Source organism: Cheilinus undulatus, linkage group 1 (genome assembly GCF_018320785.1).
Source record: "Cheilinus undulatus linkage group 1, ASM1832078v1, whole genome shotgun sequence".
Taxonomy (NCBI): domain Eukaryota; kingdom Metazoa; phylum Chordata; class Actinopteri; order Labriformes; family Labridae; genus Cheilinus; species Cheilinus undulatus.
The window spans coordinates 2,568,010-2,586,595 of NC_054865.1; the positions used below are offsets into that span (position 1 = coordinate 2,568,010).

Consider the following 18,586-nt stretch of genomic DNA (forward strand, 5'->3'; position numbering starts at 1 on the left):
CACAGAATCAGGGCATGATTCTGTGGCTGAGCATGAGATCTCCAACCTTCTGCAGCAGCGCTTTGGGGGCCACCACCATGAGCCCTGTTTTATTGCTGTTGAGTTTGAGTTGGTTAGAGGTGTGGTGGTCTATGGATCATGTAAAGCATCATAGCAGAGATTTGAGCAGACTTTGTCTCTTCTCCTAAGGTCAACAAAAGGTCAAGGGAAAGGCTAACGGTGTGAGTGCTTTCCTTCATTCAGATTTTAACATTTTTAAAACCTGAGAGGATCATGTTCTTCCTGAGTGGGTGTGGCTTCAGCTCATTCAACAGACACGCCCATCCTGGAGCAGATTTTACTGCCTCATTTTTCATGACTTGAAGCTTATTATAATAAACTTGTTGATGCTTTATTTGACTGAAATTTGACCTGGGGGTTCATAACACAGTGATCTATCATACAACAAACCTAAATATGGAATATATATGGAATATATATTTTTACTTTCCAGGGTCTTTAAAGAAGTGTGGATGCCACAATAAACTTGGCCCTGTTCTTACTTTTCTGAGATGTGTTTCAGCTATCAAATTCAAAATAAGCTAATATGTTCCTGAAATGGTCAAATGTCTCAGTGTATCATCTGATCTGGTTTTTGTGTTCTATTATGAATCAAATATGGGTTTATGAGATTTGACAACCATTGAGCTCTGATTGTATTTACATTTTACACAGTGCCCCAACTTTTTTGGAACTGGGGTGGTGAAACCTGTAAACAGGCAAAGAATTCTGGGAATCTGAGAATTAGAAAGATTCAGAGGGGCATGTGGGAATAAGGCATCCCACAAAAATGACAATTTACTACCACAGTGCTCCAGAGCGCTGCTCCAACCTCTAATAACAGTAATAATACTGATATGCTGAGTGATAATCATGGTCTATATACACCAATCCGAACTCAGATCCTGTTCTGCTCTCCCTCGGAAGAATCCAGACAGCTCCTTTTAGACACACAGGCCTCAGAGGTCAAACAAGGGATTAATTTCCCCCCTGTGGCTGAGTAAAAGAAACACACTGACACCTCAGTCATGATCAGTCATCTCTACACAGTCGAAGGACAAAGGCAGATCTGTAAAAGCTCCACATGCCCACTGCGCAAAGACACGTTTAAACGTCTTTTCAACATCATTTTGAATGTCTAATTTTGGTCTCCTGAAGGTGCAGACTGTTACTCCAGACGTCTTTTTTCTGACGTCTACTGAACGTCCATGGACGTCTTTTCTACGTCATTTTTGAACGTCTAATTTTGGTCCCCTGAAGGTGCAGACTGTTACTCCAGATGGCATCTTTTTTCTGACGTCTACTGAACGTCTATTAAGGATGCCCACAGTACCTCCATATAGGAACTAATTGTTGTCCAAATGTGGTATTTGTGGATGTCTTTTCGACAACAAATTTAAACCCACTGTGAAGTTGGAGTAGTGAACCCAAAATGCAGACCAGAATGACAAAGTCTAAGATTATTGGTTTTTATTGTTTAACAATTTCTGTGAAGGGAGAGGGTTCCATGTGTAGGGGGTAGTGGCTCCAGAGTGAGAGTGCTGCGGCTGGGCTGTGGTGAGGCACAGAGAGAGGCACTGGAAAAAAGGAGAAGAGGCAGAATTAGTGGCGAGCTCAAACAAAGCACTCAAATTAATCATCAACAAGAAATCACAATAAATGAGAGAGAGCCTGAGAGCTGAGGTTACCACTGGTGAGTTGCTGGCAATACTGTGGAGCTGAGGTAAGTTTCTGCGGGCTTGATTGCAGAGCAGAGACAGGTGTGTCCAATCAGCCTCAGCGCACCTGGGGGAAGGGAGCAGCCTCAGTGAAGTACTATCACTATTACTACTAAACAGTAGTCAGTGTAACCCGCAGTTAAGTTTGTAAAAACAATAGTAGCAAAATACAATAAATAAAATTACCTTATCTTTGGTCTGTACCACAAATAAGAATAAAAATATGAAACAAACATTAAAGTGTGAACACTGAGGTAAAAATCCAGCTGAACACAGAAAAAGTAAAGGGCTAACCAGATTCCCCTAATGAAAAATTTAAAAATCAGTCCTGAGTGACTATTAAAACTTGTTAGGTTCTTGTTAAGAGCTGACCACCTAAGTGTCTCAAATTAAAGAGCTGATGACAATTGAAGCAATTTTGAGGTTTTATTTTCCATCCAAACCATGGTTTCTGTGTCAACAAAAATAAAGTAATAGGTTAACATAGGCTTTAAGTCAAACAATCAAGTTCTAATTTGTATAATTAACATAAAATAGTAAAGGAAACGCAGTAAAACAAAGAAACAGTCTTACATTCTCAAGGATGCATGGCTGGGAATTGGATGGAGATCAGAGAGACCTCTGCCTGACTGTGCTGGGCTTTTAATAATGGCTGCAGGCACGCCTGTGTGCCTGACACACCTGTCAGCAATTATTACTCCTGTCAGAGCTGCACCATTATTGGCCACCAGATGCCACCATTCTGACAGTATGAGAGAATTCACAACAGTAGCTGGGTTTCCATTACACTTGGAAATGCACAAAATTGAAATAGCGCAATAAAAAACTGGTAATGGAAACACCTGAATTTCGAAAAAACCCTAAAATATCGCTAAAAAGTTTTTACGCTTTCATGAGGAGGTTTTTCAGGAATTTCAATATAGAGATATATCGCAAACTGTGTTATGGAAACACTTTTTCCGCATTTACAAGTCACGGGATGTGACGTATGGTGTCACATGACCAGTCACTCTGAGACAACATGGCGCGGTTTGTGTGGACAGAAGAAGAGACGAGACTTTTCTTAACATCATAATTCTACCCTTATACATGGCTTTTGCCACACATATGGACTTTACCTCTGAACTATCATCCATTGCCTTCATCTTTTGTTCAACATTATCGAGGCAACCACCGTAGATGTAACCAAAACCATACCAACACGCAACAGGTTTTGAGCGTCAAGCTTCCTGCAGCGGATTCACGCGAGATGAGATTTTACAAGAATTGCAAGGCCTACGCCCAAAACCCTTTCAATGGAAACGCATTCAAAGTGCAATTGTATTTAACCGAAATTTAAGAAATATCGCTTTTATTTTTATAAAAAACTGTAATAGAAACCCAGCTATTGTCTGTGAACCTCCCTCCTCCACTTCTTTGTGGTGCATGCTTTAAATGCTCTGAAGCATGTGTCCTTATGAAGTCCTCAGTTGCTGTGTTATTAAATTGCATGACTCCATCCCCTCTTTTCACTGAATCACGTTTAGAAGTTCGGCTGCATGTGTTCAGACAGCATCTTCTTTTTCCTCCAAGTGAATTCAGTACAGCATCTTGTATTGCTTGATAGATTTTGTATTTTTGAGGGATGTTTTGTCCTTCTTCCCCTTCATGTTGAAGCAGGCCGTTGGAGAACTTGTGAAAAGCCAGTGAATAACTTCATGGACTCTGCCCTTATGGTCCAACATGAGCTAGTTGCTGCAGCTGTTGGGAACAAAATGAAAAAAAAAAAAAAAACAAAGGAAAATTTTCAGTAAATATATTTATATGTGTGTAAGAAGAAAAATGCTGAGGTGAGCAGTATATTGAATAATGTCAGTTTCATTCGCTTTTTAATTTATGTCAATATTCTGCACCTGACATTCACGTCCACAAGACATTGAAAAAAACGAGTATGCAAGCGTTCAAATATTGAACTGCATATCAACGTCCAGGAGAGGTCACGCTTTGACATCCAGATCCACTACTTGATTTGGAGGTCAGAATGACATGCAGATTGGGTCCTGGACCGACCGACTTGATTTAGACCAGATCTGCACATCCTGTGGACGTCCAATGTTTAGTGGGTGCTGTCCTCAGACGACAGCAAACAGATACAGTGTCACTTTGAATATGTAAATCTGGTTTCTGCTGACACATCTGTTAGGAAAACATGCTAGGAGAGAGGCTTTTTGTTTGTTAAGAGGTTTGTTGGGCCATACTCTGCCATGTCCTGTCTGTTAGACAGGTCAAACTTCATATATAGAACATTTCAAACGCAGGGAAACACTGAGCTTCATATTCAATCCAACAAACTTTCTGGTCAGTAATAGAAAGACACTTCACAAAGAGAGCAGGTCTGGACCGTACTCCTTTGAATTGTATTTATTAAAACTCAACATTCATTAATTAAGGATGCACAATACCATCAGCATAATATGAGTATGGACAGGTAGGAGCATTTCCGCCAATACAGCTGATATACAGACCATAATGATTGAATAGACACATGTACCTCAGTGTCTCTCTTTATAAGGCACAGCACCAGGTTTATGGAGCTTTCAGCAGATCCAGTACTGGTGTAGGTTGTTTGGAGTCACATGAATGCATTGACATGTAATGTCAGTTTGGATTTAATGTGAGCGAAGGAAAGGTAGTCTGATAAAGCTCTAAACAAACCTGCATGCTGCAGTTATTATCAGAAAAGTTTTACACTCATAATGTGTGATTCCTGCACTTTAAACAAGTCTTTTTTCACCACAGGTTCACTGATTTACCCGGCATGGTGGGGACTGATATCACAAATGGTTTAAGGACTAAGTCAGCAGACCTCCGACTACACATTTATTTATTTGTTTGTTTTTTTGTTTGTTGTAGGGGAAAGGAAACATGGACATTTACATGTGCCAGATTGTAGCCATAAGCTAGTTTCCATCTGTAGGTCCCAGCAGAGTGATGGTGTACATATAAAAGTGTGCATCAAACATGTACTTAATAAACATAAACACAGACATAAAATCAGAGAACACCAAACAACATAAACAGTACAATATTATACGACCCACATATAACAGTCCAGAAGGAGTCTATAAGACTGATCAGGAATAAAGGGGCTGCAGGGAGTTTCTTTTGTTAAAAATACAAGACACCATGGTTTTTTGTGGCAAATCTTCTAAAGTCTATCCACATAACTAAGCCTGACTTCACTAACTTTGCTCAGTTTCATTCTATGTTTCTAAACTAAAAAAAACTACATTAACCATGAATAAATGCACCCCTGAGATGCATTGTGGGTGTTCAGAATTAGTGATGGATTGGAAACAGCATTTCTAACTACCAGGATTCAGAGTTTTGGGGGGAAAATTGGGATTTCACCACTCAATGATAAGTGCACACTGAACTGTTGTCTATCACGCTGGTTGCTCACAGGTGAAACTTCTCTCACTGAGTTAGCAACTTCACTCATGGTGCCAAGGTGTCTGCAAAGCATTCTGGGAAATCTCTGCTGATTAACTCATTGAGTGCCAGCCCTTTTATAAAATGGAAAGTGGCTTGTGCCAGCGTTTTTGGCCATTTTGAGTCATCTTTCAAGACCCACAGAATATTTTGTACTATGATTCTGAAAACACCAAATAGCTCAAATAAAAGAAGAAGAATAACATAAAAGACATCTGAAAATTGTATTACAAATGTTATTTTATTGTAAAATAAATAACAATGCTTCCAGTCACTGTCATGCCATTCACACTCTGGAACTGGACGGCCTCCACAGGACCCCCCTATACACCCACATCCTCTCCTGCTTGTTGCTGTATGCATCCAGCTGGTGAGAGGCTGCCTTATTTCTCCGACGCACGGGGGAGACCTCGCGGCATTCTTTAGCCTCTTGGTCGGCATAGATGGATGAATTAAAGCACCGATCCCTGGGTTCGCTGTTGTTAAGTTCAGTGTCGGTTTCAGTGAGTAAGTGATTTCTCAGGCAAAAGTTTAAAGTTTCTTCCAGCATCTGAGTGAGAACTTTTAGCTTAGATTACCTCTGTAAGGATCACTCTGCTCTTTGACCCCAGGATCTCCACCTCTGATGTTTGATCTACCGTCACTTCCAAGCACCCCCTTGTGCCAGCCGCCGAAAAAACCACTATGACATATAAATACGTCTATTGCACTCAAGTGTTGTTTTTTAAATGACGTATAAATACGTCAATGGCACTCAATGAGTTAAGGGATAATAATTTGAGTAAAATGACAAAAAAATGACCCCCCCCCAAAAAAAATAAACATTTAAATTGATTAAGGAATGTTTACTTAAAACTAAAAATGTGTTCAGTCAACTCAGAAAAATAGAGCTGAAGTAGCTGTTTTTTAATTTAAAGTGAACACAGTTAATTTTTTTTTAACAACCTCCAACTGTTTGGTCTTATACACTTAAAAAAAATTAATCAGGGAAGTAGTAAATTTAACTTCATCTAACCTTCCATATCAACAATAAAAATCCACATTTCTAGCTTGACATAAGTAAACCTAATTTTGTTGTCAGTTTCTTTTGTTGAAAATAAAAGACATCGTGATTTTTTTCCAAAACAAGAATAATTTAGTTAATCTAAGCCAATCTTCCAAAGTTTATCCACATAACTAAACCTGACTTTGTTACCTTTACTCAGTTTCATTCTGTGTTTCAAAACTACAAAAAACTACATTATCCATGAATAAATGCCCCCTGTGATGCGTTGTGGGTATTTCAAATGAGTGATAAATGTCTTTTGTAAGGACTAGATGAACTGCTAACTGAAGACATGGCGGTGATGACAGATCAGATTGGTGGGATTCAAATCTGGGGATATGTAGGCAGAATTTTCCCATGATGCCCTGGGGCAGAATGTTTCTCTGTGTTTAGATGTGTTTAAATGTGATCAGGTGAGTTTAGATGTTGAATGTTGTCCAGAGATCACTGCTGGGATTCTGGTGTTTATCTTTCTGATGGATTACTGTTGATTTTGATGGTTAACACGTCTGCAACATGAGTGAAAAGAGGACTTCTTAAAAATGAGTCTGACTGCCTGACAGCCAGTTGTAATCAAAACTTAACCAATCTCTGTTTACTTCATGGAAAATTGCAACTGTGTGGAATGAAATGCAGATGCTTCCTTTGCATTATCACAGGTATTACAAATGTATATCTCTAATGGGTAATAATTATTGTGTCAGACTGCACTATAAACCCGAGTCATTTACACAAGCTGAGAATGATTGAAATGACATGTATTTCAAAGAAAAAAAATTAAGTTAAACAAAGATTGGTCTTGTTGAAGCTACTTGAAAATGTGAGTAAATTTCACTTCGATTTTTTTGTTCCTGAACTAAAACAGAGTAGCAGTTTTTACTGAGATTAATCTGGATAATCTAAAAAAACTGATGCAAAAAGTTGCCAAGGTTTTTCTAAGTAGATAGGGCTGAATATTTTGAACATTTTTGTTTTTATATTATTGTATATTATTATTGAAAATAAATGAGGTTGATTTATTTCTGTCCCAGGGTGTAAATTCATCTTATTCCTGTGTGCTGCCCCCCCCAAACAAATATGTCTGTGTTTTTCCTCTGGTTGTTGTGGATCCAGGGCCACTTTGGGTGACTTTTCTCCTGAGTTCAGATGCTGAGGCGTGTTTGGGAACTGCTAAACATCCCACCAGCTTGCAAGTCCACACACGCCTGGGAATGTCTGTCTCACCAGAGCAGACTCCCTCTGAGGCTGGCTGAAATCCTGCAGCCAGGACCCATAAACATCAAATAAAACCACCCAAAAACCTGTAGATCTGTAGATCATTGGACCAAACTAGACAGGATGTTTAGCAGGGATGACCTTTAGGGATGATCAGCTCCTTAATAAACTCCTGTTCAGTTCTCCCTCTAAATCCAGCAATTCCTTAACAAAGCCTAAATACTGAGATTAAATTCAGAACAAGGAGAAAAACGTCCAAATTCTGAGATCAAAGTCAGAATTCTGACTGAATAAAACTTAGGGATTTTTTTTTTTTTTAACTCTGAGAAAAAAGTCAGGATTTTTAAAGGTGGCATCAGGTTTTTCCCCGTTGGCCCTTATAGCATTCTGACATGGAATCATCGTTTAAAAAATTGGTGTTTTTCTCTCATTAATATGAAATGAAGATATTTTCAACATTGTGTTTTATTTTAAAGATGTGGTGGGGCACTCATGCTCCAGTTTTCATTACTCGTGCTGAAAGAAAATCCAGGGTTGCTCCAGCCAGGGGCGTAGCGAGGGATTTTGGGCCCTCAGAAAGAACTTTCACAGGGCCCCCCTTAACTAGACAGACAAGCAACATATGTTGAGTCTTTTTTACAAATATCTATGCGTTTTTATGTATTTTTGAAACATAATTTCCCCATTTGTGAGCAACATTTTGACTGTGATTAAATTAACTTAACTTGCAATATTTCGCAGTGCTGTATTATACCATTTGGACATTTTTAAGGAAGGAGCAGTGCTGTATTTTACTCTGTTTCACATGGATTTCAGTCTGTTGATTGATTAATTTAGTCCAGTGTTACTCAACCCTGCTCAACCAAAGAGCCAGATTGTTGAAAAATACATTTGCAAGAACCACAATCTAAAAAATGGCAATTAAAATGGTTAAAGGTAGCAAAAATTGTCAAATAGGAGCAAACACTGAGAGAAAAAGTGGTAAAAAATGGGAAGAAAAGTGGCATAAAAGGGCAGAAAGTGGCAAAATGGGTGGGAAGTGACCAAAAAAATGAGTTAACGGTGGCAAAAAAAATGGTCCCAAAGTGACAAAAAGTGGCAAAAAATGAGTGAAAAGTGACTAAACTGGGCAAAAATAAGACAAAAAGTGGGAAAAATGGTCGAAAAGTGGCATTTAATTGCAAAAGGCAGCTTAAATAGGCAAGACATGGCAGAAAAGGCAAAAAGCAGAATTAAAAATGTCAAAAATGGACGAGACGAGACAAAAAGAAGAGGAAAAAATGGGCTAAAAGCAGCAAACACTGGGAGAAAAATGGCAAAAAGGGAAGAAAGTGGCAAAAATGGGCGTGAAGTGTCCAAAAAATGAGTAAACAGTGGGAAAAACATGGCAAAACAAAGGAAACGTGACTAAACTGGGCAAAAAGCATCAAAGAGTGGTAAAATGGGAAGTAAGTAGCATTTAAGTGCACAAGGCAGCTTAAACGGGCATTGAGGATCACTGCTTTAGTCACTTTTGATTTGATAATGTCTCTAATTACTAAGAAAAAAATAAATCAGATACACTTTTCGTCGCAGGCTTCCCACGGGCCCCTCCCCACAGTGGGCTCGGGTGATCAGAACCCTTTTTCCCCCCCCTGGCTCCAGCACCCCCAAAGACTGTCTAGAATCGCTCGTGAGCTATAGGTTTCTTTTGCCTCCTTAAAGCTCCTGGCCTATCAGCAGTCCCATGCCTTCAGTTGTCACGTTGCATAACCCACCAATGACTTCATGTTCTCCCTGAGCTGCTGTGTGGGAGGAGAGACTCTACCTGAGGAGGACACAAGCACTTCCTCCTCCGCCCTGTCTGCACTCAGGTGAGTGGGAAGTGTTACCTGGCCAATACCTGCGCTTATTTCTTCTTTCCGTCCATGCAAACGGACTCCCTTTAACTCCGGAGAAAAGGTAAGTATTGATTTCACTGATTTCGTCACATTCTTCTCCTTTTGATGACTCTGTCTTTGTTTGCGCGGCTCACATACACCTGCTCTGTGCGTAAAACGCAGCTGGATCAATGTTCTTCCCCTGTGAGCTCCATAGGAGGTCTCAGGTTTCATTATTTTTTAACACTTTGTGTAATAGTTGATAATTCACCGGGCAGCGCATTTGGCAAAGTCAAACACTGTGATTCCCTTTAAACGCTGGCGGGCTCCTGACCGGCGTCTGTCCTGAGGCGCATTTTTGCGCGAGGAGGCTTCCCCGGCTCTGTGATTCTGCCAGTGATGTCTGCTCACTTTAGAATCAGAGAAAGATGTGGGACGCACTGCTGCTGGTACTGTTTTATGGAATCTACAGTGCCCAGTGTCCATAGAAAGCTGTTTGGTGAATGCTTTCGCTCCATGTGTTCCCCGTAGCTCTGGGTCTCTCAGAAGAGCGCGCTCGGGCTGACAGCGTGCAGGCGGACCATGAGAGAGGAAATGCAGGCTCCTATTGACAGGGACAAGGCTCAGGTTAAGTCATTGTTGTTTTTTCGGACACGTCCCTGCAGATATTTAGAACATTCCTGCGGACTGACTCCGTGAATCTTTCCATCCACAAACCGAAGCAGGCTGTGAATGTCGAGGTCTGCTTCATGTTTTACTTTCAACTTCCATCTTGAGCTGATATATGACGTTTCAGGAGCGCTCCGTGGTCGTTCAGGGTAGATTTCTGTGAAATGATGCGTCTTTACCGGAGACCACAACAACATTCGCTCGTGCGCTTCAATCACCTCGCGCCTACTGGAAGACCCCAGCGCGAGTGGGCGACACCAGCTGGCGCAGTGATGCTCGAGCTGGAGAGCAATGCTGCATTCACGTCCCATAGGAAATAACAGCAACTATAAGTCAGTTCCAGGCAGCCACTGGAAAATGTGCTTTCCCACATGTCCTCCCCTTTAATTTCACATCAGCAGTGATCTACATCTGTTCACAGACGCGTCTGTGTGCTGCTGGGTTAGGTTTTAGAAAAAAGACCCGCCTCAGATTATTTCTCTCACATAAAGAACACAACAGCATCTGATAATCTGCAGAGGGATTACTCTGAATCAGGATGAGAAAGATTTTCATCTGACAGCCAGACATGACACATGTTCCTGCCCCATTTAGGGGAAAAGGGCAAAATAAGGCACAAAAAAAATAACAAGGAAGACCAGTGTCCGTTTACAGAACTCAGATTCAGATTTATTGGCCAAGTATTCTACTCAACAAGAGATTCAACTCAGTCTACAAGAATTAAACATTGTATCAAAAAAAGACAAAATAATTAAGTTTATGTACGCATGGCCTCTTGTTAGATATCTTATCTACAAGTCTGTGCATTAGGGAGGGTGAGAGGACGCTGAATAGACATGATCAAAAAGTTTAAAATAAGCATTGAAGATTAACATGAGGCAGAAAAGATTAGCTCATGATAAATTTATTTTAAAATCTTATTGATCCTCCTGTGTTGAATCTGCAGTCTGATGAGCAGCTACTCATATGTGACTACATGTGGCCAGGGGCGTAGCACAGGGGGAGAAAGGGTACTGTAAAGTACCCACGGTAAAGTAAAGTAAAGTTGTACTTCATTCATCCCCGTAGGGAAATTCATAGTTTACACTGTTTTGTTGCTTTTTACATATTACACATGTATACAGTGATGGCCTTGCTGCTCATTGCTAAGCGCTGCCATGAGCTGTGAGGGGTTCAGTGCCTTGCTCAAGGGCACTTCAGCAGTGCTCAGGACTGTAGGGAGGGACCCTTGAGAAGCCTGCAATGAAAAGTGTGTTTTTATCTATTTCTCTTAGTAATTAGTGTCATTATTGAAACAAAAGAATGAATGGGTCAACAGGCTGAAATTTGTATCATATAGAGTAAAATAAAAACTGGGGGGCCTCTGCTCCTGCCTTAAAAATGTCCAAATGCTATAGTCCAGCGATGCAAAATAACGCGAGTAAATTCAGTATAACCATATGAATTAGTAAAAAAATAGTTAAAATATTGCTCATAAATGGGGAAATTCTGCCTCAAAAATATATCAAAATCCAATAGTGGTTGGGCGTTCCTTGGTGCCTTAGCAGTGAGGCACTGGGATACAGAGGGATACTCCAACTCCCGATCACTAGCTAGACAGAAGAGTTCAAGTGCTCAAAGGTTAGAACAGAGTTGCTGTTAGCAGGGAGTAAAGATAGAATAGTTAGCAGTGTAGTTCCAAATCCAACTAGAGGAACGAAATGGAACCCAAGACAGGCAGTAGAGGAGACAGAGGCAGCTCTTAGGCATGCTGAGATTGTAGGCAATCTGGGAGGCCTGGGGCTTGGCTCAGGTAGACCGGCGTGGAACAAAGCAGGTCCTAAAGATAGAAGGAGACTGGTAGTGGAACAGGTACGTAGACAGGAGGAAGTAGTAAGGTGTACTAAGGCTGTGGCTCAGGCTAAGCAGGGACAGTGGATGAACTAGGAGAGTGTAGAGAAGAGGAAGCTGAGTTGGAGAGACCTATGGAGTTTGGAAGATAGGCAGATCAAATTCCTGCTAGGGTCTTCCTATGACGTCCTACCATCACCCCAGAACCTAAAGTGCTGGGTTGACGGGGACCCATCGTGTCCTTTGTGCTCAGAGACAGCAACCTTGAGGCACATTTTGACAGGATATAGGATCAGTCAGTCATAAGGTAGATATACATGGAGGCATGACAGGGTTTTGAACAGTCTGGCAGCAGGAATTGAAAACAGAAGGCGACAGGTGAATGTAGGATGTAATCAGGGAACGAGGACGGTTCAGTTTGTCAGAGAGGGAGAGAAGGTTAAAGGAGGTAGAGTATTAGGTAAGCACCAGTTAGGCCAGTTAAAGGATGCTAAGGACTGGGAGATGCAGGTAGATTTAGGAGGGAAAGTTGTTGTGCCACAGGAGATAGTTTGCACCAGTCTTAGGCCTGACATAGTGCTGTGGTCTATCAGTGAGTGTGTAGTTTATTTTATAGAGCTGACAGTTCTGTGGGAGGATTCTGTGGAGGAAGCCTATGAAAGGAAGAAGCTGAGATATGCAGATTTAGAAGCAGAAGCTGAACAGCAAGGATGGAAAGTTAGGACTCGTCCAGTAGAAGTGGGAGGGTTTGTAGCAAGGTCAGCTGTTTCATTTCTTAGAGAGCTGGGAGTGCAGGGACAGAATTTATGAAAGACAGTTAAGGAGATCTCAGATGAAGCAGCACAGGCCAGTCAGTGGATCTGGATGAGGAGGAGTAATGCCAGCCGGGGCAGAAATGAAGGTTGACGAAACCCCTTAACTTCTCTGTCCGTTAGTTTCATTTAATCCTCTCTCTACTCTGTCTTCCCTCATGAAAATGAGGGAGTAGGGGGGGTGGTAGAGTGGTGTTAAAGAAGGTAGTATCGGCATTGTCACTACATGGAGCTTGCATGAACAGAGCCTGGGTCTGTTGAAGGTGGCATGCTGTTGAGGCTGTGTGGGCCATGTGGTAAGATAGGTAAGATGATGTCTCCATGTTGACATGGTGGGTGGTGAGAGCTGGCATGGAGGGGTGTGGCTCTGGGATGCTGCAGATCACTGTTCAGCCCTCTGGAGGTGTCGTGGGACTAACTGGACGAAACATTGAGGAAGGAGGGTTCCCACTCGACAGCCCCTGTGAAGTGTGGGCTTCTTACTACCCATCAGTCTGCATGGGCGACTTGTGGAGGCAGATAGTATTGGATTAGGGATTTCCTCACTGAGCGCCGATCCTCTTTATAGGGCACAAGTATCTTGTGTTTCATTCAAACATAAATATTTGTAAAAAATGATGCAACATTTGTTGCTTGGATAGCGAGTTAAGGGGGGAACTGTGTAATATTCTTTCTAGGGGCCTAAAATCCCTAGCTACGTCCCTGCATGTTGCAATGATGCAGACTACAGGCTCTATGAACACTTCATCATCATTTTAACTTTTTTCACTGAAGTGTGTTCTTCCTCAGCCTGCATGATGTGAGAAATATGTGATATGTAGATAGATAACCATAAATAAACCAATATTAAAGAGTCCATGTCCTTGCACACTGCACTGAGGGGCTTCTCCAATCTCCTGTAACGTCACCAAGACCACTGAGCTATCCAGCCATATATAGCTACAATATAAAACTAAAATGGATGTGGCCCCCAAAGTTTCCCATCCCTACTGTAGAGACTGAAACATGAGCTGTGAGGTAAAATGATGCAGTAGAAAAAAAGGCCAGCATATATCTTCATGTCCTCAGGTCCACCTGGCCTAGAGGTGTGTTAAATGATTCTGGTGAGTTTGAGTTATGATGGAGTTCATTCTCCAGTTTGGGTGTCCTGTAGCTTATGTAGAATAGCCATACCTCTAAATGTTTGGTTCTCTCGCTGTGATTGCTGTTAGCTCAGCGGGGAAGGAGCCAAAATACTGAAACCACCTCTGGGTTTCAGATTTTCCGAGGAAACTGCCGGGTAAGGCAGGGAATCCACATTTCCGTGTTTTCCAATGGGAATTGAATGCAGCATATTTCTAGCCCTTTTTGGCACGATTTTTGCCGAGCTTCCCCGCGCGTTCTCACTCTGCTGTGTCATTAATCTCATTTGGACAGAGAGCATCCTGACACTCGGAGGAGACGCGGTTTAGCACGCAGTAGTCTCATTCTGACAGACAGGGAAATGTTGGCTGCGTTTACTCCAACCTTCATTATTGTCAGTTATAATCCGAGGTAAATACTCTCAGTAGATAGCACCCAGTCATCTGATTGGACCAATAGAGTATTCTGGATCAATTCGACAGTATCATCTCTCCTAAAGCATGTTTAAGTGGTAGCTCTCCGAGCAGCGTTTCCATGCAACAGCGCAGGCGGCTGTGAAGCCACGAAGCACACAGAGGGATAGATGCTGTTGGCTCTGTAGATCTGTCAGGGCTCTGTGAAGGAACCCCGTGCGCCTTTTAAAAGCCAATGGAGCGTCAAGATGATGGAGGAGAGCCGGTTGGGAGCTTAACGCAGCATGATAGCGCAGAAGAGCCCGGTAAGAGCTGAAATTCTGTTCAGGTTTGGACTAAAACGCAGGGCTGTGATGGAGGTGGTGGTAGTGGAGGTTCGTGCGCGCTCAGTGAGACGTGGAGTGAACATGAATGCTGAGCCTACAGCTCTGCTCGTCAGGCTTTCTTTAATAACCTCTGCTTGTGTTTGGTGGACTGGATTAACGCACATGTGCGCACTGGTACAGTCACTGGAGGCATGGAGGGAGCTTCACACCCGTGTACCTGGACTTTTCACTTCTAGATGCTGATGTTACTGCTGGGGTCATTATTTTGATTCTAACACCTTGTCAGAAGATGTGGAAGCCTGTATGTACAGAACAGTTTCACCTCAACTTTCCTGATAAATGTCCGCGTGTTTGCTGCGTTTGGAATCAGATCAGGGTGAAATTGTTTTGATTTGTTTTTCTAATTCTGATTTGCCTTTTTAATTTTTGTTAAGTTTATTGTTTAAGTTTATTTATAATCCTGTTGTTGGTTTAGCTGAGTATATTAAGTGAAAATAATTCGTTTTAGTTTACTTTTAGCGTGAGTTTAAAGTTTTTGTGTACAAGTGGAATTTTGTCTGGAACAACACCCAAAAGTAAGGCTGGGCTGTTAATCAAGTTTCAATTTCAATCATCATTTAGGCTTCACACAACAACAAGGCTGTGGTGATGACTTTTGCTGCATGCTTGCTGCGGGTTTGTGTCCATAGATTTTGTTATGTGGCACATGTATGTTTTTACATTGGGTGTAAAGTTTCTTCATTGTTATGAGATAGTATCATTTTTATTTGTGGTGCTGAAAGTAATCATTTTCACAATGGATCATGATACAGATGTGGACAATTCTGCATGGATGCAGAGGCAGAATATAATCACTGCTTATATATTTCCCCTGCAGTTGGATGTACTGTAAATATACCTTAAGTTTCTCTGAATGTTTTTCTGATTGGATTATTGATTTCTGATTATTGAGTTCATGTAGGTCATTATTGAGTTCTTGTAGGTTCATACTGTAAATGTAATTTCCAGTTTCCATTCCCAGTAAGGTGCTTTCAGCACATTTCAACCGTAGCTTTAAAGGATGCAGCTTTTCCTGTCTTTGCAGTAGGCACTAGTCACATGTAACTCTGCCAACCAACCAACCAGCTCCTGTGTTTTCACTCTGCTGGCATTAGAACACGGAAACACCAAGCTGTCAGAAACAGATTCATGGCTTTTTACTTGTTTATTCTCCTTCATTGCTTGTTTTTTTAAAGGTACAGGTGTGTCTATGTTTGATAAGTACATGCGATGTCGATGTTGTAAAATCATTGAATACTTGTTTTTTGTAATGGTGATCTCAATACCAATCAAAATAATGGTGATTATGATTTTGCTATAACCAAGCAGTCCTACTCAAATGGGCCAAAAAGAACGAGTGAATATCTCTGCTGTGGTGGCATAAGACAAAAAACCAAGGGCCCCTGTGCAGGCTAATATGACAGGTCCTTGTGCCCTTGACATTTACACCATTGTGGTACCAATCTGTCAGATTTGACTAAAGTACTTTTTGTAGTTTATTCAAAATTCTTGTAGTCTATGTAGAATAATCCTCTAATTTGGTTCTAATTTACCTCCTGTTATTTTTAATCACCATGACAGAAATGGTCGGGCTGGTTTAATGTACATGTCACTTGTAATCCAAGATGCACTAATGCCTGTATGTACCAGCAGTAGTAGTTACTGTAGTTACAGTAGTGTTCCTACATCAATTCAGATACTCAGGATCAGCGTGACTGTAACTTCATCACATGAGCAGGTGGGGAAAGATGAGCCATGTCTGCAGTTTGAGGATATTTTAGCTAGTGCTGCAAGTTTAATCTGATTGTAATCCTGATGTTCTTGTTTTGTATTGTAAGGCTGTGCAATGACATAACTGCATAAAAGGCAGGGGATCTATAATAATATCAGCATGATACCCACATCAGCAGATATTTATTATATATTATATATCTCACTCTCTCTATATATATTATTATATATATTATATATTATATATCTGCTGATATTTATAACCAGTATTTGGGCTGTGAATACTGGCTGCATGTATAGATGTGTTGGTAGAGTTTTAGAAAGGACCAGCAGACCTACGTCAGCTCAAGTTTTTTTCTCTGTTCAGCCTCATTCCTTAAACTTTAGAGTGTTTTTAAGAACTCATGTTTAGGGTCTGACAGAAATATTTAAATTCTGGTCTCAGTATTAGAATTAATGTCGGCTTAAATATTTCTGTGCATAACAGATACTGGAAAAAATCCAGTATTGTAGTACAGAAATGTCTGCAGAAAGGCCAGGAGGAGAGGAGGAGAGTTGAGGAACATCTGACTGAAATAAACTTTCTACATATTTCTAAGGACTGTAAAGGTGTTTTTAAGTTAGTCTTTACTTGGCATCACTGAGTTTCCACATTTACTTACTTACTCTGTGGTGTCAGTGCATCCTTAAGGGTGAGTATACCTGACGGTGTCACTCGTTATATGAAGTAAAGGTGTCATGTAAGATGAAATTTAGAAACATTATAGACACGTCGCTGTGAGAGGCCCACCTTCTAACAGACAGAATACAGATGAACTGTAGTGTCACCTCTGCACTGCTGTCCATGAAAGATAAACCCGCTGTGACGCTGAGTGGGACTTGCAGACCTGGGCCCACCCACTCCTCTAACAAACTCACTTTGACTGACATAAAGAACACTCAGTCTTTGATTTTTATCTTGTGGTATTTAATTTTTGAATTTAACACAAGACCTGGAATCAAACAGGATATCAGCATGCAGAAGCCCATTTTTAGGACAGATCGTCAGGTTTCTTTTCCTGCAGCAAAGTTACTGAAGCAGGGATAAAGAACGACCACTGGGCCACTCTGTGGAAATGAAATAGACAGCATTGTCCTTGTTGAGATTATTTTACTGTTTGAATATTAATCTTCTCTTTTAAGGTGGAAAAGTTAGGTGTTGCTTTAATCTTTGTGGACAGATTTGAGATGACTGAAGTCATATTGGCCAATAAAACTGATTGTGACTGCGTGGTAGCCATTACTGAGGTTTGTCACTGAAGAACCATGCTTCATAGATACACTTTATTGCCAAAAGTATTGGCTCACCTGCCTTGACTGGCACATGAACTTAAGTGACACCCCATTCTTAATCCATAGGGTTTAATATGATGTCGGTCCACCTTTTGCAGCTATAACAGCTTCAACCCTTCTGGGAAGGCTTTCCACAAGGTTTAGGAGTGTGTTTATTGGAATTTTTGACCATTCTTCCAGAAGCACATTTCTGAGGTCACGCACTGATGTTGGATGAGAAGGCCTGGCTCTCAGTCTCCGCTTTAATTCAGCCCAAAGGTGTTCTATCAGGTTGAGGTCAGGACTCTGTGCAGGCCAGTCAAGTTCATCCACACCAACCTCTCTCATCCATGTCTTTATGGACCTTGCTCTGTGCACTGGTGCACAGTCATGTTGGAACAGGAAGGGGCCATCCCCAAACTGTTCCCACAAAGTTGGGAGCATGGAATTAAACCCCCCTCCACCAAACTTTTTCATTTTACGTGGCCTACCACTTGGTGGTGGAGTTGCTATCGTTCCCAATGGCTTCCACTTTGTTATAATACCACTGACAGTTGACTGTGGAATATTTAGGAGCCAGGAAATTTCCCCACTGGACTTGCTGCACAGGTGGCATCCTATCACAGTAGCACGCTGGAATTCACTGAGCTCCTGAGAGCGAGCCATTCTTTCACAAATGGTTGTAGAACCAGTCTGCATACCTAGGTGCTTGATTTTATACACCTGTGGCCATGGAAGTAATTGGAACACCCGATTTCAATTATTTGGATGGGTGAGTGAATACTTTTGGCAATATAGTGTAATTAGCCACACAATCTAGAATACTGAACCATCACGACTTATTGCTTTGTTGTAAGAGGGGCTGCTAGTGGTACACTTTCTTGGATTACAAGTGACATGTACATTACAAAGACTACTGATCAGCTGAAAAAGCACTAGATGGCTGTATTCATTTCTGAAGTAAACATTTCAGCCTTTATCATGAA

General features: G+C 41.3%; 1 protein-coding gene and 1 long non-coding RNA gene across 3 annotated transcripts in view; one reads left to right on the forward strand and one right to left on the reverse strand.

Annotated features, from left to right (window-relative positions):
• Positions 1-1,508: 1,508 nt before the first annotated feature.
• On the reverse strand, positions 1,509-2,394 carry LOC121513750. The gene is made up of 3 exons (XR_005992232.1): positions 2,331-2,394; positions 1,728-1,824; positions 1,509-1,616 (listed from the first exon to the last, which is right to left on the reverse strand). It is a non-coding gene; the product is annotated as an uncharacterized LOC121513750 (long non-coding RNA).
• An 11,711-nt stretch (positions 2,395-14,105) lies between these two features.
• ano1a (anoctamin 1, calcium activated chloride channel a) overlaps positions 14,106-18,586 on the forward strand; it is a 162,019-nt gene continuing 157,538 nt past the window's right edge. For both annotated transcript variants that reach the window (XM_041791662.1, XM_041792415.1), the window contains exon 1: positions 14,106-14,498. In XM_041791662.1, coding sequence (XP_041647596.1) covers positions 14,429-14,498 — 70 coding nt within the window. In that variant the 5' untranslated portion in view covers positions 14,106-14,428. The remainder of the gene's footprint in view (positions 14,499-18,586) is intronic.